The sequence below is a fragment of the Barbus barbus genome (genome assembly GCF_936440315.1).
Source record: "Barbus barbus genome assembly, chromosome: 6".
Classification (NCBI taxonomy): Eukaryota; Metazoa; Chordata; class Actinopteri; order Cypriniformes; family Cyprinidae; genus Barbus; species Barbus barbus.
Window position 1 is genome coordinate 3,244,590 of NC_136734.1, and position 24,269 is coordinate 3,268,858.

The window sequence follows — 24,269 nt, forward strand, 5'->3', positions numbered from 1 at the left end:
GTCCGATCAGGTGGAGTCTGTGGTGCCTCTCCCTGCAATTGTCTGCAAAGTTTCCTTCTCCCAATCATCTTTAATCCTTATGAGGGCTTATGTTTCGTAACATAATAGAAGATTATATAAGAACAGATCAATCTGGAGGTGAGTGTTTGATCAACAAATGTTTGTTAAATTGGGCAGGAGGGGAAAATCTACAGGTAAAACAGGTTTAGACATCATTATGGATGGTATTTTTCTCAAACAGTCATCCGAAGAGGCTCAATCCAAAAGGAGAATTAGCTGCAATAAATAACTGCAACATAACTAATTATGCAGAACTAAACCACTTTCAATACTTTACTGCTGTAACTGAAATAACAGTAAAACTTTATAATAGTTTAAAACCGATATAATACTTAACAGATTGCTAAAATGCCAAAACAAATAATAACCAAAATGTATTTTAAATACAAACGTCATTAAATTTTGATTCCTATATTTTCGCCTTAAATATTCATGTTGGAAAATACATCCACTGCTGATCTGATCAAAATAATGTTTGTTAATGACTACCATATTACCATTAAAGTACTACCATATTTATACTGTAGCATCATAATAATAATAATACATTTAAAAGCAGTGGTTGGTTTAGTTGTGAAGGGACTTTTAATTTTATTGGCAAGACTAGAAACTATTTAATTGTGACCTCTTCTGGTCATAGAGCGAACATAAGCACACACTGATACTGATTTATCTCGAAATGTTTGTCTCAGAGAACCAGAGCAGTAAAATCATATGTATACATATTCACCAAACTCAATAATAATATAATATAATATATAGCACCTTAAAAACCACAACAAATTCCTTGTGTGTCTGCGCACACTTGGCGAATAAAGCAAATTCTGATTCTGATAATATAATGTAATATAATATAATATAATATTAAAATCATCTTAAAGTGACAAACAAGAGCATAAAAAAAACTTAAAAATAAATTAATTAATAAGAAAAAATAAATACACATATAATGTATGTATTAGATTAGAATATGCAAATAAGACATTAAATAAAACTACACTTAGGCCGGTTTCACAGACGGGTCTTAGCTTAAGCCAGGGCTATGCCTTAGTTAAATTAAGATAGTTAAACAGCTTTTATAAAAATGCCTTAGAAGAAAACGTTGCATGTGTGCATCTTGAGACAGAACAATGCCAGATTTTAAGTCTGGGACTAACCTTAAGCAATGTCTGTGAAACCGGGCTTTTTCTATTCTTCTTTTTCCTCAAATCTGCCCAGCAACAATCAGCCAAACACTACACTAAAAATATTACATTTATAAATAAATATTAACATATTTTTTTTATGTGATGAAAAAACATGTAGGCCTATTTATAAGTATTTATGTGTAGGCCTATTATTATTATTAAAAAAATATATTAATAGTAATAGCCTACTTTATGACAATTTTTTTTATTTTTTTTTATTTTAATATTTATTTCGAACAAAAACAATATATATAAATATATATATATATATATATATACATTGTATATACACACACATACATGCACATATATCCATATAACAACAAATTATTACCAAAAACAAAAACAAAAACAAAAAAAACATTATTATTATTAATAATTATATTCTTACTTTATTTGTAAAACTAGAAGAGTAAAATGAAAACAGGACTATTTTAGTCTTCCTTTAACTTGCATCTTAACTCTGGCTTGCAAAAACTCAACTGAGGAATGAGATGAGGTTTGTACAGAAACTTACGGTGATTTCATCATTTTCCCTCCGCCTGTGGTTTTTGTTGTTTGTTCTGCTCTTTATTTACGAGCTCTACGGTAAACTTAAGCGCTATGGCGTTGCTTCTTTCTGATTGGCTGTCGGCTGTGTTGGAATATCTCGTGCCAAGAAGCTCGCGGCTGTCACTCACTGTGCGCGGCCTGACGTACAAACCACAGACCGGTGAATTTAACTCAAATATAATGTTCAGTCGCGTATTATTGTAACCAACTGACTCTGAGACGTTTGAAGGAAAGGGTAAGGCATCAGATATATCCTTTATGACAGCTCTGGAGGGAGTATATTGAGTATTTTGTGTTAGCCTAGCTAAACAGCAGCTGTCATCCGTTCACTAACGTTAGCCCACTTCACTCAACTATTAAGACTCATTTCTACAGTGTGTTTATATGATTGTTAAATAATTGAATGATGGCCTTCCGGTTTAACATGAACAGTATTGCGATTCTCCACCTGTTGCACTTTGGTTTTGCTGCATTAACTAACAGTTTCAGAGCAGTAGTGATGATTAGCACTGTGTGTTTAATCTATTTGAATAAAATCACTTTAATGGGTGTAGTGGCTTAGTGGTTAAATATCTAGTAGCCTGGTAGCTGAAAGGATGTAGGTTCAAACCCTGTTCGTATGCTACCAGTGTTGTGCTTCTAATTTCTATTTAAAAATTCACTTTTTTGTGATATTGTAGTTAAAGATATAGACTGAAAGCTTACAAGCTGGGCTAATGACTGGAGATTGTAGGTTCAAACCCTGAATTTAGTGATTGATGAACTGTCCCGGTTGTGTCATACTACTGTCTACAAAACTTCTAAGTGTATCGTCATATGTGAGATCTGGGCTGGCGTCTGAAGGGCTTTAGGTTTAATCCATGAACCTCTTCATTATTGTGCCCTTAATCAAGACACTTGCATGCCCTTAATTGTATGTTGTTCCATAAATCACACAAATTATGGCGGAAACAGTGCATTTGGTTGCTTAGGATGTGTTCATCAACTGTGAGGTTGGGCAGATCTGGTGTGACTTCCCATTTGGTTCCTAAAATAACCTTTGGTGCCACTTGTCAAAGGTCACTGCAGGAACAGCCTTACCGAAAGAATGCTTGTTTTCTATGTCTGGGACACAGTTGTAGCCTAATGGTGAATAATCTGTGATTGTATTTAGTTCTGTAACTTGGGTGTATATGGGCATGGCAATAGCAACGCCAAGGTCATGGGTTCAAGTCCCAGGGAATGCCTTAAATGCAACATAATTTGCTTTGGATAAAAGCATTTGCCAAATGCATAAATTTAAAATCACATTATAAATAGTTGTTTTCTTGTCTGTTCTTCATGCAGTACCTTCAAAATATCTTGGAATATACTGCTTTCGTGTTTTGGGTGAACTATTTCTTTAAATGCAAATGTCCCAGTTTGGAGTGACCCCAGAGCTCCCTGCCCTGTCATCATTGCACCCTTGAGCGAGATGCTTAAACTTAGTCTGCTGTGATTCCCACCGGATGAAACAGTCCTGACCTAACAACAGCGATGATATCAGCTTGCACCACTATTTTGTACTTTGACTTTTTTTAATGACCCAGAAGAACACCTGATGATAAATCAATAAGGAGCGACCATAGGTGGCTGGTGAGGAGTTATTTGTTGTATAAGGGTTTGGCTCTATTCTTACAGGTTTCACTTCCTCTTCATACAGCATAGTAGGCGAGATCAGTGCTGACATGAGTGTGTTTAACTGCTTACATTGCAGACATATAAACCACCAGTCATGAGACACCTGATTATTTTGTTTTAGAGTTGAGTATGTGATTTGAATCTTAAGTGATATTACATCTACGTTCTATTAAAATGGATATTTGAGACACAGGATAATTTAATATGGTTTAATATGATTGTGCTTAATGCTTCATAATTTCCATTCATCGCTGTTTTATTTTTTTGTTGTTATTTGAGTGATCCATTTCTCATTGTAAAATTATCGGTATTGTCTGATATGTGGGTAAATGATATTAACATTTTGATTCACACAAAGAGGAACATTTTGTAATTATTTACTCACCCTCAGTAATTTTTTGTAAAAACATCTGGTTTTCATTCATAAAAATAGTCCATAATAATGTGTGTGGATGATTGCTAAATGTTTATTACATTTTTTTTTTTAATTTTGAAAAAGCATTTATATCAGGGATTCACAAATTTGTTTGTCTGACAAAGCCATTAAAAGCCCATAAAATATTTACTTCAAGGTACCTTCTAAGATTTTAATTTAATATTATAATAACGTAACAACACATCCACATGTTTACTTTTCTATGATGTTGGTTAATTTGCATAAGTCTTATAGGTAAACAAATATCATATTTAGTGCTTTATTTTGATTGTTTTATTTGTTGTATTTTAATTTGACACTTTTTATTACTACTTATTTTCATCAGCTCACGAACCCCTGCAGTTCCCTCACAAATCCCAGTTTGGGTTAATCTCATTCATTGCCCTGATTCCTTGTGTGTGTCTGAGATTGTGAGTGTAAGATCACTGTAAGTGTGTGTGTCTCTCAGACTGTAAGATCAGCACATGGTTCCCACCCCAGTTTCCTCAGGGAGCTGATTGTTTGTGTGGTGTTGAGTCAAGTAATGTGATTTGTTCCTAAAGGAATAGCTCATCCAAAAATGCACATTTTCTCATGATTTACATTATTTACTGAGGACTATCACTTGCCTTATTGGGCCAGTGCTATGTTGTCTTGTTCAGTGTTCAGTGTCTGTTTTTATGCCTGCCTTGCAAACGTCAACATTTGGTTGTCTGTTGATAGTGTTGATACTAACAATTAAAATGGGTTGAAATTACAAATGCTCAAATTATCATACGCTTCATGAACATGAAAGTAGAAGGTGATGACAATTTATATTCATGGATGAAATATTCCAGGAAATCCCAAACTTTTTTTTGTCAGCCGAACCCCTTTGGCCTTAAATATTTTACACCCCTGAGATGTAAAGTTAAAATTTCAATATTAATTTTGTTCATAGTTATCTGATATTGGTTAATGGTCACATGACATGCAGGTGACCTATATAATATATATTTTAGTAAGCGTTTTCATTTTAAAATTACATTTTAATTTATTTTTTAGCAAGCATTTCGATTTATTTTATTTATAAATGTTTTATTTATAAAATATTTTAATTTGTTTTGCTTTAATCCACTTCTCAGGGGCCACTGCATTTATAAAGGTTACAGAGATGTGCTTCTGTGTGCTGATATACTTTATAAGGACAGCGGTGACTCATAATGTTCTCAGAGAGGATGGAGTCCTGCTGACAGAACAGCCATAATAATTCAATCTAATCAGCTGATAAGAGCTCTTCTATCTGACACTGCTGATCCGAATCTGTTTTTGTGTCTGAGTGTATTAATTGTGTGTTTGCATGTATTATTTCAATATTTTCTTTTGCAGGTGTGTGTCGGTATCAGTGCAGCCATGCTGTCCAGATTAAGCGTGAGTGTGAGGCCGTGTGTGAGTGTGTGCCGATGGGTTCACACTAAAGAGAAGGGGAAACCGCTCATGCTCAACCCACGTACCAACAAGGTTAGACTAAACACAATCTGTCTGTCCTTCTAGTTCTGACTCTTTGAGTCTCTGTCCTTTCTGGTTTCTAATATCATTTATAGAGCACTGGAAAATCGAATCTGTAATTTGCAGCATTTAAATGATGTAAATGATATAAATGGCACAAAAAGAATGAGGAGTTGCAATGACAGCATTAAACTCAAACACATATACTTGCACTTAAGTACAAAAAATGGTGCAGGTAGTGTTACTCACCAAAGTTTTATATTTGGATTTATGGGTTTGTTCAAATCAATAACACAAAGTATGAAGAATAACAATACTAATACTAAGCCACTAAATATGATTTAATTTGCTACCAATAAAATAACACCAATATTGAGTAGTGTTCAAAATAACAGTATTAAAGGCAGGGTAAGCGATTTCTGGAAGCCAATGTTGATATTTGAAATCACCACACGCCCCTACCCCAAAAGGGTCTCGCCCCTATTTTGATAGATCTTCCCCACATATATGTTGCCTGTGCAACCCAGGCAACGATTAGTTCTGTGAAACATAAGCCGCACCGAAATTATCTGGAACAATATGTCCCAGGAACATTTTTCCCCCAGACCTGTTGCTGTCTGCGTTTCCATTGCGTTCTAAACTACCGAGAAGATTAGGCAAATAGTCTGGTGACTTAACGTTAGGTCTGCGTGCGTTTCTCAATACCAAGTACGCAAATTTCGGCCTTGCATCCTCGATAGTTCGGACTTCACGAGTTTAACTCGAGTTAGAACGACACAAGTCCAGTAATTCTGCAAAGAGCAGCGTACTTGATAACATCAGTCAGCCCGCCTCGGCTGCTGCAATCTTCCTCACTGTATTTACAGACGAAATATATCAAACACCACTGCCTCTTTTAGTTTTCATTTAAACATATTAATAGCCGCAGAAATGTAGTTCAGGGAACATACGTACATTACAATGAAACAAATTATTATATTAAACATATCCTGTTTTCATTTTAACATATTAATAGAACAAAAGAATAAAGACCAAAGATTACTGTTACATTTACCCAAAACGAATTATATCCTATGCTTAACCACTACAGAGACATCAGAGCCAGCGGCAAATGTCAGAAAGACTAGCCGAGGTTATGCTCCTCTCTTCGGGGTACATGAGCACTGATGATCGTGTGGAGCTAACGTCTCCGAAATCGGCGAACCACATTTTTAAGATTTGAGTTTTAAACAACTACATTCTCGCCTGAAATACACACGTCCAGTGTAGGCAGACTTTAGCTGTGGCGACGCGGCGTGTCCGGTGTAGACACGGTGCTACTCACCTAGCGGGAAGAAACAAAGCAACCTCGGCGTCCGATCGTAGGCCTTCCGCTCCTTGAGTTCTCTCCAGCGCTGGAAAGCTGATCCGATATGTATACGGGTGTTACTTCTTGCCTTATCGTTCCGCAGACGATTTCCTCTTGTTTTTTTATCCGCCATCTCTATCTTTCTGTCGCTCGGCTCGGCTGTTCACTGAATGCTCTCTCCTCCATATCATGAGTAGACACGCCCCTTACTGCTGATTGGCTACAAGTTTGTTTTGGTACTCGGCCCCGACTCAGTTTTCTAAAATGTTGCCTTTAACTCTGTTTTATATTAGTTATATTAGTCAGTTTTTTGAACCAGTTAAGAGAAGCCTATACAATCTCTTTAACTAATATAGAGCTGCACGATATTGGGAAAAAAATGGCATTGCAATATTTTGTTTCTGTAGAATGTAGTTATATATTATTATAATATTATTTATAATATTTTTTTTATTTATTTATTATTTGTAGTAATATTAGTAAAAAAATGTAATTATATTGTTATATTTATATAAATCTACTCAAGACTTGTTTTAATGTGAACCATCCTTTTAGTGCAATACCCTTACAAGAACCAACTCAAACCTCTTTAATTAACCTTCTAGTGAACAGAGTTTAAAAGAGTTTTCATGGGCCACATTCCCACTCTTTTTGGCCTATTCAATAACTGATTAGAAAATAATAATTATTATGATTTTTATGTAATTATCAAATAATTAAAACAAGAAATAAGAAATAATTATGCTTAATGTTCTGTAGAGTAGAAAATAGAGTAAATATATGGTGTGTCATACATCATATCATGAGCTGTATGTGTGTAGATGAACATGGTGCCATGCTTTATTTAATTCAATCACTACTATATCGATTTTATTTCTATATATATCATGTATTCTTAAATTAAGCTGAACATTTTAGTAGCGTGTGTTTAATTACTGCCTCTGCTCACTTGAATGTTAGACTGACTGCATGCACAATACAGTGTGGCAGTGTTTTGTCATGCCACACCACTACCTGCTTAGTTTTTTTTACTGCCCAGCACAGATGCATACACACTTTCTAACACCGCCCCTGTGTGTGTTGAGGGTCTGAACGCTTTTGTCTGGAAAACATTAGAGGAGTGACTCAGCAGAAGTGCCACGTATCCTAGAAAACATGGGTGTGTGCTTCATTTCCGTCCTGTAGACCACCGGTTTTGCTTTAGGACTCTTACTTTACTTTGGAAATCAAGCGATGACCCAAGACAGATTCAAAATTGTTTATTGTACAAAACTAAACTAAACTGACTGATGGTTTCATGCTCTCAGCAGCCAGTAATTCTCCTCACAAAGCATATGGTGGTTAACAAACTATGTTTATCCTTGCTGCAGTTGTATTTAATGTAGTCTGGGTCGTGTGCTATTTTACTTTGTGTAATTTTGATTGTTTTTTTGAAGATGAAGGCATGTCGTCACCTGTCTGACTTCACAAGCTTTTTCCAAATTAGATTATTTTGCACCGAAAAACAAATGATTAGTTATCACCAAAATGACTAAGTAAGCATCACTAGTAGTATTGCTCATGCTTGTGGTTTGGGATTTGAACAAACCTGCAACTCTAAAATTATGAAATTTGGTCTGTTTGTAGACTGTGTACTCTTGAATGTCTATTTGAAATCTGACGCATTGCAAATGATTATTTGTAATAATTATTTTATTATTTAACTATACTTATTAAAATTACAAATAAACATCAGTTTGTAGACATCACATTTATTTATTTTTATTATTTAATATATTTTCTTTCTTTTTTTTTCAATTTTAAAATGTTATTTTGATCATTTGTTACTTTATTTTGAATGATTACTCAATCTAACTTTCTTTTATTTTACTAGAATGGTATTTAATGTGGTCTGGGTCACGTTCTTTTACCTTGTGTAGTTTTTTTTTTTTTTTTTTTTTTTTTGCTTTTGCTAAATGAGGAGAATATGCAATAAAATACAGATGAGTTTGGTTGCCCAGCGTTCGCCGTCAAGCACAAAAAATATGCAAAGTGTTTTTCCTCCCATTTAAAAGTTGATAAGTCTATTCTACCTAAATATCCATCATTATATAAGTAGTTGCATTTTATTATTTGCATTTAACATACTTTTTCCTGCTGTTCAGAAAAGACCTGCAACCCTGTTAAAGACTGTTTCCAGTCCTCAAACATGCTCAAACACACATGTGCACACACTCCAGGCATATGGAATGTAAAGTGAAGGCAGTTTCTGTATGTTATAGATGGGTGTTTTCCTCTCGCTAACACTCATTGGTAGTTGTACCGCTTTGCTCTCCTCCCCGCAGACATTTCCTCCTCACACATAGGATGTATGTACATTTGTGGCATCTCAGGTCAAAGAGTCATGCATGGTTTTAATGTACAGCAGAGCAGGGCTCCAGCCCACCCCCGAACACACATAAAGCCAGTGTTTCAGGGGCTCTGTATGACTTATTGTGTTCTGTGCACTCCATGTGTCACAGCCTTCTGCATAGACAATGCATTAGACTAGAGTCTAGACCATCTGCAGTTGTCTTTGTGTGTGTGGCTTTGTCTGTAATTCTGTATGCTAAGGGAATCAGCACTATTGCTCATTCTGGTTGGAGATTTGAGCAAACCTGTGACCCTGAAAAAAACTTTGGTGTTGCATTTTTTCAAATATTTTTGAATGTCTTTTTCAATCTTAACACACTCATAAAATAATAAACTAAATAAATATAATAAAAATTATAGTAGTAATTAATTATATATAAAAATGTCAAACCACATATGGATATAGTTTTGTTTAGGTTTGTAAATATAAGATTTATTTATTTTTTTATATCTAATTTTGTTTCATTTAATTTTTATAATTGATTGTTAATTTTATTGTGTTATTATTGTAATTGATTGCTATTATTATCATTAATCAATTGCATTATTGATATTGTATTTACTTTTCTTTATTTTCTTTACTTTTTTTGCTCTTGTTACAATTTTATTGTATTTCTGTGATTTTATTTTTTGATGTCATTTTAATTTTTAAAAATAAAAAATCTTTGGATCATATTTATTATTATTAATATTATTATTGTATTCATTGTTCATTAATAGGAAACAAAACTTGATCACTGGTTGTAAAAACAATATAATATACTTAATGTCACATCTGACGATTGTTAGGCATTCAAAATTTTAATCTAGTTTGATTAAAATATGCCAAAAATCAGCTGAACAAAGCCTTAGAGACTTGACTCACAGACACTCCCAACACATTTGCATCGTCCTTTCAATCCTCTATTTGACTCTACTAAAAAGAAAAAGGTACAAATCAATTGTAAGCATTAATTGTGTATTTGTGCGTGCACAGGGCATGGCCTTCACTCTGAAGGAACGGCAGAGTTTGGGCATTCATGGTCTGTTGCCACCAAAGATCGAGACGCAGGACACCCAGGCCATGCGCTTTCAGAAGAACCTGAAGAAGATGTCCGACCCACTGCAGAAGTACATTCATTCACTTTGCTGCCCATGTCAGAAAATAAGAGCTGCTTCACAATTTGATTTCAATTTAAAATTAATTTCAAATGTCCATTATAAAATCTGAAGTTTACCATGAGAAATTCTGTAATTTAAGGCTGTGTGGCTAAAAATAATATTAGTCAGCATATAGTCAATAATATAATTAGTATATATATAATTAGTCAATATATACAGTGCCCTCCAACAGTATTCGGAACAGTAAAGACAAAATTGCTCTGTTGGCTGTGGAGTCAAGACATTTACAAATATGATTAAAAGATGAATATGAGACAAAACTACAGAATGTCACATTTTATTATTGAGTGATTCAACATAGATGTTTTACCAGCTAAGAAGATTAGCTGGTTAATACTAATACACTTTTAGAGTTTCATCCCTCTATCTGATGTGAGCATAAGTATTGGAGCAGTTGCCTCACAGGTCTTTCTAAGTGATCAGCTGTGTCCCGTTGCATTAATTCTTCAGATATTAAAAGCAGGGAATGTGTCGTATCAGTTATATCCATTACTTCTGTATTCTGAATCTTGCATTCGATGATGACACACACAAACCAGGATGAAGACGAGGGAGCTGACTTTGAGAGAAAAGCAAGCAGTTTGGATGCTAAAAGAAAAGAGGAAGTCAATTAGAGCTCTAGCAAAAACAAAGGGCATGGAGAAATCAAGAGTTTGGAAACCACCAGCAACCAACAACGACCTGATCGGCTGAGAAAACAACAGTAGTTGATGACAGACAAATCATAAAAGCTGTGAAAATGAATCCTAAAAGACATGTCTGTAAAATCACCAACAACTTCCAGAAAGCTGGGGTGATGCTCTGACAATCTACTGTCCTCAGGAGACTTTGACACAGAATTACAGATGCTACACAGCAAGATGCAAACCTCTGACCAGCACCAAAAATAGAAAGGCAAGATTAGAGTTTGCAAAAAACAACAAAGGTGAGCCAGAAGAGTTTTGGAACTGTGTTTATGGACCGATGAGACAAAGATGAACCTTTAGCTAAGTGATGGGAAAGCAAAAATGTGGAGAAAAAAAGGGAACTGCAATGATCCCAAGCATACAGCCTCATCTGTAAAGCATGATGGAGGTGGTGTCATGGCATGGGCATGCATGGCTGTCTCTGGAACAGGCCCTCTCAACTTTACTGACGACTTAATGTATGATGACAGTAGCAGAATGAATTTGTAAGGGTACAAAACCATCTTGCCTTCCAATATTCAAGAAAATGCCACCAGATTCATTGGGAAGTGCTTCATATTGCATCAGGACAATGACCCAAAACACCTTGCCAAGGAATTAATAAGGGCAAAGAAATGGAAAGTCTTAGATTGCCCAAGTCAATTTAAATCTGATTGAACATGAATTTCACCAGCTGAAGAGGAGAGTAAAGGCAGAAACTCCCCAAAACAAGCAACAATTGGAATTGGCTGCATTAAAGGCTGGGAAAAGTCTTTCAAAGGATGAGAGCAAGAGTCTGGTGATGTCTATGGGTCACAGACTCACTGCTGTGATTGTGTGCAAGGGATCTGCAACTAAATAATAGCTTTTAATCTTTTATATCTGCCTTATGTTCAACTGTCCCAATACTTATGCTCTCATCAATGAGTGGGATGAACTCTAAAAGTGCTGTTCTTTTTATTTGGTAAAACATGTATGTGTTGAAACGGCTAATAATAAAATGTGACATTTTGTAGTTTTGTCTCATATTCATCTTTTAATCATATTTGCAAATGTCTTGACTCCACAGCCAACAGAGCAATTTTGTCTTTACTGTTGTAATACTTATGGAGGGCACTGTATAATATCATTACCTACTTATCATGATCTTTATAGATAAAATTACAAAGCTAAAATGTCCAACCCAACATTATTTGACACTCAATATTCTGTATCTGTTTGAAAATGTCCAATTACAAAGTTAAGTATGGATTGAATGCAGATTCAAGTATGGGTTAATTTGAACAGGTACATCTATCTGATGGGGATTCAGGAAAGAAATGAGCGTCTCTTCTACCGCGTGCTGATGGAAGACATCGAGGATCTCATGCCCATCGTCTACACGCCTACTGTTGGTCTCGCATGTACTCAGTATGGACATATCTTCAGGCGGCCCAAGTAAGCTACACTTCATTAATTATTACCTGTTTAGCTATGATACATTGAACCTTTTCTGTGTAAATCCCAGCTGTGATTGTATGCCCAGCATGCTCTTATTCTCAGCTAGTCTTGAAATTATTTTTAGATGCGCAAGATGGCAAATATGTTGTAGTTTGGAAACGCTGCTTACCTGGTGCTATAATAACGGTGTCGGTGAAACTGAGAGCAACTTGCGAAGAATTTACGACATCTCAGCTAAAGAAATTGAAAAATTTCTAGATTTTAATAGAAAAATGATTTGTCTTCCCTGGCTGCACGCAAAAACAAACACGGTGTGGCCAGTCTGATTGATGAACGGATAAATCTTATGAACCTGTTCTTTTAATGAATCATTCAATGCGACTCACAAACTCATGAATCATTGATTTATGAATCATTGATTAGTATACATTTAAGACTAGTTTTGTTGTTGTCATTGTCATTATAGGGGAGATTTACTCTGAAACACTGGTTTGTGCGTTTGTTTGGCAGAAAGATTAAAGTTTTGTCTCTTTTTCCACAGAGGTCTGTTTATCTCCATTAAGGACCAAGGACATGTTCGTTCCATATTGGATAATTGGCCAGAAACCACTGTCAAGGTATCGGATTTCAACATTTCAGCATTCCGGTGCTTTTTTTTATTTTTTTTTTTTATTAAAGTGCATGTTTGATGACACTCTTTGATTAATAAGTTTTGTAATTTTTCCCTCATGTTGTTCTAAACGTGACAATTTGATTTCTTAGAGCTGGAGTTTGTGTTAGTACAGTGAGGGATCGTTCATCTGTGTGTGTGTGTTTGCAGGCTGTAGTGGTGACGGACGGTGAGCGTATCCTGGGTCTGGGGGATCTGGGAGTGTATGGGATGGGTATTCCTGTAGGAAAGCTGTGTCTTTATACGGCCTGTGCTGGAATCCGGCCTGAAAGTTGTCTGCCGGTCTGCATTGATGTAGGCACGGATAACGAGGTTGGTAAACATTCATTCCCAAAACAATCATCAGTGACAAGATTTAATGACTGTATAGAGCTCTGTGTATATGTATATATTCATATACGTGTATGCATACTAGTGTATTAAATAAACAATATATAATGCAGAAATAAAACATAATAACGTTGCATGTAATACATAATGTATATTTTACTTATTTTTTTAATGCATTTCATACATTTAAATTAAATGTTTAAGTAAATACAAATATTATGATTTATCATCTTAACTTTATAGTCACATCTAGCTATAAATAAAATGTCAAAATATATATAAATATCAATTTATTTTATTTAACTAATTGTTAAAGTTGTGATGATAAATCGTGTATTTATACAGGGTTTGAAATTGCCACCCGCCAAATGCGGGTAAAAATCAGCTGTGGCAGGTAATGCTGTCAAATTCATTAATGCCACTCATTAATTTCTCATTAAGTTCATTTAAGACAAATCTGCACCGATTTAGTGTAAATACTGAACTCGTTATATATTAAATACAGCCTTATTGCGCAGCATCTGCGCATATCTAGCTTACTTGAACATACCCGACAAATAATGGCGCAGCAGGCCATCCTTTGCATTGAAGCAATAACGAAGAGTCGAAAAACAACTGTAGACACTCACAAGACACAATAGAACCCATTATGATCAGTCATGCTGTCTACACTGGATGTGGTGCAACACGACAAATCCCCGACAGTAAACTGATACCTCTTTCTATTTATGACTTACTGACATAAAGTTCAAATGGTGGAAAGTTCAATGGCCGCTTTGCCACATCCAGTGTGGACAGCCACAAACTGTTGGTTTATTTCGGCCAATCTGGTTTCGTCCGTTAAAGTTAAACTTTTCAAATAACAATCGCGGTCCTGGACAGTGCATCTATACCATGCATATGCAGGTAAAATCTGAATTTCTCCAGTTATTAAAAACAAGCTAAACAGACTTCATAGCCAGCGTTAGTGAAGCGGTCAGTGGAATCTTTCTGCCTCCAGCTAAGCTCCGCACAATGTTTACTAACAGAAAAAGGGTCTATTAATCCAAGAACAAAAGAGGAAAACAATAACTTATATAGCTTTAAGGGGTTCATATATTTAATTTAGAATTTAGTGTTTGGTAACTTTATTTTCTGTATATTTCTGCTGAAGGGAACAGGTAGGTAAATATGTCATTTATTATAATGGGTTAATATGACGATTGTGTTAAATTCACTTAAATTAGAAGTTAAGTCTAATAAATGTTAAAATTGATAGCTCTCAATTATACTGTAATGCTGAATGGATACAGTCAATGGTTAAATATTCAGGGGAAAAAACTATTTTATGGAGACATCAGTAGTATTGATATCAGTGATGCTGGCCTTCAATCATAAAAAAGATGCCATTAAAGAAACATTCAAAATAAACGGTCTGTTGTTTGTCCATTTGTACATTTGAAGATTGAATGTGAAATTATTGTGCAATAAAAGTATATATATATATTCTGGAATTATAGATTGGAATGGAATTAAGAACAACATTCACATCTTTTCAAATTTGAACATAAATAATTATACTTTTACTTAATTTATTTTAAAGTTGTAATTATAAAAGTTGTATATATACATTTTTTAAATGTATTTTGTGTATACAAATGTATAAAACTATTAAATATATAAAAGAATCCTACTGTTGTGGTATTTTGTTCAGTGTTCAAACATTCATTACATTTGCTTACAGATGATTTATTAATCTGCTGTTTTATCTGTGTTTTTGTGTGTTTCTGCAGAAGTTACTGAGGGACCCGTTCTACATGGGTCTGTATCAGCGGCGTGACCGTTCCCAGCGCTACGATGATCTGATAGATGAGTTCATGGAGGCTGTGGTGGATAAGTACGGACAGGACACCCTCATACAATTTGAGGACTTTGGAAATCACAACGCCTTCCGATTCCTGAAGAAATACCGTGAGAAGTATTGCACCTTCAATGATGACATCCAGGGTGTGTACCAGTACCGCACTTATTAGTTACTATTACTTAATGTTTCATTTATTTTCATTTCAGTTTTAGTCCAGTTAGTAATTTTAGTGCTTCAACTTAAACTGCTTTTAACTTGAAACAGTTTTTAATTTTCGTTTAGTTCATTTAGTAAAAAATTTTTAGTCTAATATTTATATTTTATTTTAACTTTATTTAACTTATCCAAACATGAATCATTCGTCAAAATATGAATATTTTTGAGGAAAGCGTGACCAGATTTCGTTTTTTTTTTTTTTTTTTTTTTTCAAAATCTAAATGAGACTAATGATGTCTTTGTCATATTTGCATACTGAATTGTGATTGGTCCTCATTTACCTTACAAGCACAGGTATTTCCATCAGGAATGCATATTTGTGACCCTGGATCACAAAACCAGTCTTAAGTGTCAATTTTTCGAAATTGAGATTTCTACATCATCTGAAAGCTGAATAAATAAGCTTTCCATTGAAGCATGTTTTTTTAGGATCGGACAATATTTGGCTGAGATACAACTGTTTGAAATCTGTTATCTGAGGGTGCAAAAAAATTAAATATTGAGAAAATCACCTTTAAAATTGTCCAAATGAAGTTCTTAGCAATGCATATTACTAATCAAAAATTAAGTTTTGATATATTTATGGTAAGAAATTTACAAACTTTGTCTGTTGAGCATCAGTAGTTGTGTTTGTGTGTCCGCAGGCACTGCATCAGTAGCTCTGGCAGGTTTACTGGCAGCTCAGCGTGTTGTGGGGAAGCCAATAACCGAACATAAAGTTCTGTTTCTGGGGGCTGGAGAGGTGAGCACAAGTGACACATTTTAAAGACACAATAACACAAACTCAGTCTTTTAATCTGTTTGGTTTGATATGAGATTAAACTTCAATGTAGCCTGTGTATTTAGGATGGGATTGTTTATTTTTAGGCAGCTCTGGGAATCGCTAACCTAATCGTGATGGCGATGATGGAGATGGGAATGTCTCAGGCAGAAGCCAGAAAGAAAATCTGGATGTTTGACAAATACGGTCTGTTAGTAAAGGTGAGCGTAAGAGTACGATTGTGCCTTAAATATGTATACAGTATTTTTTTATTTTTTTACCACAACTCAAAGTTACAAATATCTGAAAGTCTTTGCATTATTAGACAATATCAAAGTAAGTTAAAGTGTTTGCAAGAAACAAACTTGGCTGTCATCATTTGTTTGCAGAAACCAACATCAAGTCTAATTGTGTGCAAAAACACTGACTCTTCTGATGATAACTTATAAGCTAAACGTTAATACTTTTGATTGGTGAGTTTTTTAGTGAGAAATAGTGCTAAAGTTGTTTGATTGAATTAAAATGTATTTTACTACTAAAATGGAATATAAACAATGATTAGTCAATCCTGCTTTTGAAACATTGAAACAAATGAACCGACTCTTTAAAAACTAATCAGACTTCTCAGTGATACCAGGGTTATTTTCGTCATTTCATTATCATAGCTACAGGTAAATAAAATAAATTCATTAAAAAAAAATTGATTTTTTTTTTTTAAATCAAATTTAAAAAAAATTTAAATTTTAATTTAAAATTTATATTTAAATTATTTTCATTTTCTTTTATTTATAAAAAAAAACCATTGTAACTGAACTAAGTAAAAATTTTGTAACTTACCAAAATTAGTAACTGAAAAGGGGTTAAGCTAAAAATACTAAATGAACTAAAACTAAAACTGAAATAAAATTAAACAAATAGTAATATTAAAATAAATTAATAAATTGCAAGTGCAAAGTAACAAAAAAATTTACTACATTTTAAAATTGAATACTGAAAATATAAAAACTAAAATACATAATACTGAAATAACACTGAGTATTACTACTTTCAGTGTCTGAAATGCAATCACAATATTTTAGTGAGCTTAGCTAAATGACCATCTGAGTTTCCTCTAAAAACTCTAAACATGAATTGAAAATGTGTCATTTACCAACTTGTTCTTTTTTTTACATGCTTTGAGACTCACAACTGCAGACTAGTAATCTTGTGTGCGTTTCTCTGTTTTTCAGGGCAGAGCTTATGAGACGGATAGTAATCAGGAGGGCTTTGTTCACCCTGATCCCGGGGATGTGAAAAGCTTCTTAGACGCTGTCAATGTTATTAAACCCACAGCGATCATCGGTAAGACAAGCTGCTCCCTCTGTGTCTTGTTCAGAAATCAATCCCAACGTTAATCATTCTACCTTTGCTTAACCTTTAGAGGTTTAACTTTCATTTTATTTAGTTTCTTTTTAAATTTAGTCAAGCATTACACCAAAACAGTTTTTTATTTTAGTCATTTATTTCTTCATTAGAATTAAACAAGCTCTTTTTGTTGCTGTACCGTTAAGACTTCTGTATACAAGTACACATGGCTTGTCATTGTTTTATTGTTGCATATAGTTTATGCATATAGCTGAGTGCATCATACATAACCCCTGAATTCTGTATTAATGTATGTGTATGCATGCTTTGACCTCTTTCTCAATGTCATCAGGTGTGGCAGGTGCTGGCCGGCTCTTCTCTCAAGATGTCATCAGAGCAATGGGCAGCTTGAACGAGCGTCCCATAATCTTTGCCCTCAGCAACCCGACTGCTAAGGCAGAGTGTACAGCCGAAGACGCTTACAGCCTCACACAGGTTAAATCTAATTTATGTATTAACCCTGTAAAGCCTGACATATCAAATAATAGCCAGAAAAAATAATAGCCAGATTTTTTTGGCTTTTATGGCTCATATAGTATCTCAGTTTTATTCAGAGGCTCAATTTGGTGCAGTTGCTGATATTTATATGGCCAAAAAGTAAGATGAAATTCTATGTATTTTAAATGAGATCTTTATAGCAGTGTATAGCAGACTGCTTACAAAAAAATGCATATAAATATCAGTTGTCTCTCTGCAACTCTAGTAATATGTCTTAGTAAGATGATATTTACATGCTTAGTTTCATGATCAAAGCTCTGTGCTTTCAAAACATATAATGCAATGCGATAAAATGATGAGAGATCCTCAAAAGCCTGAGGATCATATTTGATATGATTTCTCTAAAAATTATATATGGATAATCAAGTAAACTTAAGTTGCTAAGTGTTTATCATGAAATATTACTTGCAATATAAAAGTTATTATTATGCTTACTTTAGTAAAGTAAAGATTTGCTGGAAAACGACACATGAACCACAAGCAGTTGAACCTAAACTATCGACTATATTAACTATCAATCAGATGAGACAAGGTATGTAGTAGATTGTTTACATGTAGAGTATGTGAATATAAGTGAATATGTTTCTGTTTCAGGGAAGGTGTTTGTTTGCCAGTGGCAGTCCGTTCGCACCTGTGTCACTAGAAGATGGCAGAATACTGACCCCTGGACAGGGCAACAATGCTTATATATTCCCAGGTGTTAACATGCACTAATTATAGTCATACATTAATGGAGGTTTTAGTGGGTAGCTCTAAACACATACATATTTTAAAGTTCCTAATGTCTAACAAGCATATGCAGATGCTTAAGAACAAATAGTGTAAATCTGGCCTGCTCAGGTTATCATGTGTTGACCCATAGGTTGTGATTTCAGGTGTAGCTCTGGCTGTTATACTCAGTGGAGTGCGACACATCAGTGATACGGTCTTCCTTGAGGCTGCAAAGGTAAAATATACAATCCTGAACCACACTTAAAGGAGTCATCGGATGTCCATTTTACACAAGTTGATATGATTCTTTAGGGTCTTAATGAAAAGTCTATAACATACTTTGGTTAAAATTTCTCAATGGCATGGTAAAAAACACCTTGTTTACCCCGTCAAAATCAACTCTGTTTTAACACGCTGTTCTAGTTCATGTTGATTTAAATCCTAGTGAGCTCTGCTGACACTGCCCCTCTCTTCTGTGGAGTGACGAGCAGACCATAGGTATGTGTAGATCCCTATTCAACCACTCCAGATACGTTGACGCGTCAGCCATAATAATCAGTGAATATTCAAAGATATACAAGTGTATAACTTGCTGTTGTAGACGCACACAGTCTGTGCACTCAAAGATTCGCAGACCATTCCAAAAATGGTGGATAATGTCCATAATAATGTCCATAATGAGGTATCTAGGTATATATATATCTATGGAGCATACTAAACTTCAGTCGCGAAACTGGCTAACGAGCACATTATTAGGAAAGGCGATTTGCAAAGATTCATAAAAACCCTTATACTCACTTCTTCTGTAGATGAAGCTGGATCACGAATGACTCGGGTGAACATAGATGCATTTATGTAGATCAGGGATCAACGCATTCCCTTCAAAACGAAAGTAACGTTAATCCTCTGCGTCTTCAGTGGCTCAGATGTCAGGAGTAAATGACGACTGCTATATTCATTATTACATCCAACAAATAAATGCCTCAATCGCTTAATCTGAGACATCTTGTCTTCCTCTGCACCGGAGGTGGACAGCTCTCAGCTCACTCAGGGCGGGTCAAAGGTAAGACTGCTTGTCAATCAACTCTCGTGGGAGGGGCCTGTTCAGAACTACGTCATTCTGACAGGAATCTCAGAACAGCCTGATTTGAGGAAGGGGATTTTAAAATAGGGATTTTAAAAAAAAAACTACTGGTGGATTTTTATCATTATAGGATGGATGTGTACACACACTTCCAACACACATTTATGTTCAAACAACTTTAAAAGTGAATTTTGCATCCGATGACCCCTTTAAGACCTGAGTATAATTAAAAGGGGTTATGTTACACAATGTATTTATACATTTCATTTTATTACATATTTTCTAATTGCACAACAGATTTTCTGGAATTTTTGTAGCTGATTATCATGCAAATAGTTTCACCACTCAAATAAATTTAAGTTGTATTAGTTGTTTTTTTGAATATGCAACCAAGTAAGTTGTATATAAACATTATAACTTATGATATAATTATATTTCTTCAACTTGTTGAAATATAAAAATTTAAATGGTGGATGTCGTAACTTGTTTATCACAGATTTATTCAAACATACTGTACATTAAATAATAAAGACAACATTTGAAGCAAAAACATAATGAATTTGTAATAATAGTGCATATATTTCACAAAAGCATTAGAATTATTAGCCCTGCATGGCCTGTGTGTGAAAAGCAGAAGTTGTACTAACTGTTTTTGTTAATATTTCATATTGTAACTTGATAAAACATTGTTTGTTTTGTAGACGCTGGCGGATCAGCTGACAGATGAAGAGCTGAGTCAGGGCCGACTGTATCCACCCCTGTCCAACATCAGAGAGGTGTCACTGCAGATGGCCGTCAAGGTGTGTGTTTCAGGACACAGTATGTCACAAGCTGTGATTGAATGAAATAAAGATATGCTTGACTTGGTTCATTTACGCACATGTAGTTCATGATGCAGTTTTCAGTTTTCATTCAAATCGGACATGAGCAGCTACTCAAGTCGTATTTACAACTGGGAAACTTTAGACATGGCAGAGGAGAGAAATATTGCTCTAACATTTTATTTGTTTTCCCACTTCATCTACATTTCTTTCTCTTGTCATTACAGTCATGTATATTTATGTATATAAATAACCATTTGATGCATATTGTGTGTATTGTACACAGCCATAATAGCATTTATTTGACCAAAATTTCTGAATCATCAGCAAGTTGAAACTCTAGATATCTAGTGTGGTGAATGTTTATGGTGACCAGTGAATAGGATGCTACATTTTATTCAAAATCTTTTGGATATTGACTAAACCTCTTCTATACAATTTAGCTTTAAAAAGAAATTTCCTCAAGAAATAGGCAAGAGTCAACTTATGAATGGGCTGTGTGCCATGATTCCTCTTCTTTTTTGACTGCAAAGCACTTGAATGCAACAAACTTGTAATTTCAACTTCAGAAAGGACATTTCTGATGGCACATGAAGGCAGCATAAATGAGCATACAGTGCTGAGCTTTACTCTGAAAAGAATTATAATTTTACAGTTAACAAGGAAAACATTTATGACTATTTTTAATGGTTTTAATGCAACATTTCTCATTTAGTTTCATATTTCTATTTCATAATAATCACAATAAAATCATGATGATTCTTATTTTATAGTCATATTGAATTGGGCAAATTTGGCCTATGAAAAATGTAGATAGATTTTTAATTGAACTACATTGAAATGGTTGCTGATTAAGGTTTTATTTGTTATTGTAAAAAGTAAACTGAAGTATGAACACCCACATTTTATGAACACCCAAGTTTTTCACAAAAATCATTCAGCCCTAAAAGGATTTCACAAAAAATGACTTTTGTCAGGCTTTTTAAAATTATTTTTATTTTCTATGCAGAAGCACTCAACAAAATCACCCCAGTAACTCCATTATTATTATTTTTTTATTTATTCAAGTCATCTGCTTAAAGTCCCTGTTTTTTTGTTGTTGTTGTTTTTTTTCACAGAAAAACTAAATATCACAATGCTATTTTTTTCCAATATCTTAAAAGAGTCTTGAAGCCTTAATTCGCCTTTTCACAAATTAAATCCTGAAATAGTTTTTTCCCCCTAATTTTTCTATTTGTTTTCTAAAAAAGTAATGGAAATTGGTTGGAAGTTGTATTTTGAAGCTTTGCTAATAGAACTCATTGTGTGCTCCTTAGACATTTATATTTAGAGAACATACTTATGTATTGTGTTCCCTTTAATTTATTGCTTAAATTTTCTTTAAGTGGTCTTTTAAAAAGTGTTGGATTTACCTTCATAAGACTTGCAGAAATCCTAATGTTTTCTGTCATAACCCCTCACTGAGACGCTGTGTGTTTTGTGCGCAGGTGGTGGAGTACGTGTATTCAAATGGAATGGCGTTTCGATACCCAGAGCCTGTGGATAAGGAAGCATACGTCAGATCAGTTGTGTGGAACATCAACTATGATTCATTTCTGCCCGACATGTACGACTGGCCCGGGGTTTCTCACAGCCCTGTAGTAGATTAGACAAACACACACACTAGAAAACACCAGACAGAGAGAAACAGAACAAAATCTCATTCATTTTACTGTTTTAGGCACTCCTTTTATTTCTAGTATTTATTCATATTACTTCCTTTGGTTAAATTGCAATTTCAGTTTATGGATGAATTTTACAAATCTTGCACATGTCCAGGAAACATTTCACTCCAGAATCCAAATAAATAAATACTAAATAATATTTTGCATGAAGAAAACGAAGCCCATTTGAATTATTTTCATCACAATTAAGCACATTTTTACTCAAAATGCACTGTGAAATATTTTATTTACTTTTTAAAGTATTTATGCATTATAATGTTTAGTTGTATTTCCTGCCATTTGTGCAATGTCTTCACTCCAATATAGTAAAAAAAAAAAAAAACACACATTACAGTAATGAGAATCTAATAAGAAACGATAAAGAATAATAAGAATTTACTGTAAAGTAAAATGTCCAGGTCCATTATGGCAATGAGAATTTGGTTTTAAATGTGCCTAATTTTCATGAAATGGTACTAATCACGCTTTATTTGCTTTATGCTAAATATATTTGATTAGATTTTTTTCACACCCTTACAGTGTTTTCTACAGCCATCACCCCAGTGTTGAGTTGGATAGCATGCCTTGCCACTCCTCTCAGCTGCGTGCAATGAATCCTTTTCTAAAATGAAGTCACACTCCATTTGTTTGTGTTTGTTTCTTGTTGTGTCTGTAACTTTCATTCAGTTCATAAAGATCCATTTATTTCCAAGTTGAGGAGGAAGTAGGACATGAAGGACAAGCAGAGTTCAGTATATTGCACAATATTACAGTCATTGCATTATGGCTTATATTTGTATCTGTGACTGAGTTTTTAGGGCATTTACCAGCAAATATTCACAAGCTTAGAATATGAAGGGGTTAACTTGGAAAATGACCAGCTGACTGTACATTATCCCTCTTAGTATACAGCTACTTCCCAAATAAATCAATGCATGGACATTAAATATTGATTTAAGTTCAAATTATGTGAAAAAGAGACAAGCTTGTTTCATGCAACAGCAGTAAATTATAATTAAATAGTCTCAATATATACAAATATTGGAATGCTGAATACAGCTATTGTCCATCAGAAAAATAAATGTACCAAAGTGCCTGCTTATACATCTTCATATGGTCACCGCACGTCGTACATTAGTTATTTTATATGCTATTGTAAATGCAGTAGCCAAAGGTTACAAGAACAACACATTTACAGAAGTTTGGAAACTGCACAGAGGAGGTTTTGTCTTTTGACAGCATATCGTACAAAAATTAACTAGTGAACCCTCTTATATTCAGGACCAACACTTAGAGATGTTTAATTTGTCAGTCCTTTGACACTTTAGTTGTTGAGATCAATGTTGTACATCTGTATTGATGCAGTTAATGTTTTTGAACGCAATCCTTCCTCACATCGAGGTGATGAGCAGGTGCATTGTGGGTAGAGATTATTTTCCTATGTGATACTGCTTTAGTGTCTGAACACTAGGAGCTGCTCAGAACCCTGTGTGCGCTGTTACAAGTGCAGAATAAACATTTGTCCTCCAATCACTGCTAGTCTATTTGCTGTATTATTTTAAATATGTTATGGTTAAAAATTGAATTAAATGAACATATCCTGGGGTTATGCATTAATAAAAATAAGAGATGCCATTCTGTAAAAAATAAAAACATTGCTACTATTAACAGTATATTTTTTAATATTCATTTTAATGTTAAAATAAGGTAATAAAATTACTTTTTTTGTTTTACAAGCAAATATATGTATTTTTATATTTTTAAATACTATTTTATATTTGGTTTTATATTATTTATTTTCTAAGATATATAATTTATGTGAAAAATATACTAGGTAAAATACTAAAATAGCGTATACTAAAA

The 24,269-nt window shown here is 34.2% G+C and overlaps 1 protein-coding gene across 1 annotated transcript; it reads left to right on the plus strand.

Moving 5' to 3' along the window:
• Positions 1 to 1,879: 1,879 nt before the first annotated feature.
• On the plus strand, positions 1,880 to 23,940 carry LOC306871931 (NAD-dependent malic enzyme, mitochondrial-like). The gene is made up of 15 exons (XM_079420199.1): positions 1,880 to 2,034; positions 5,242 to 5,373; positions 10,077 to 10,210; positions 12,214 to 12,363; positions 12,908 to 12,983; positions 13,187 to 13,348; positions 15,139 to 15,352; positions 16,070 to 16,167; positions 16,293 to 16,406; positions 17,415 to 17,526; positions 17,882 to 18,024; positions 18,682 to 18,784; positions 18,963 to 19,033; positions 20,584 to 20,682; positions 22,191 to 23,940. Exons 2-15 carry the CDS (start codon positions 5,266 to 5,268, stop codon positions 22,350 to 22,352), a joined length of 1,746 nt encoding a protein of 581 aa, XP_079276325.1. The 5' UTR covers positions 1,880 to 2,034; positions 5,242 to 5,265; the 3' UTR covers positions 22,353 to 23,940.
• Positions 23,941 to 24,269: the final 329 nt, after the last annotated feature.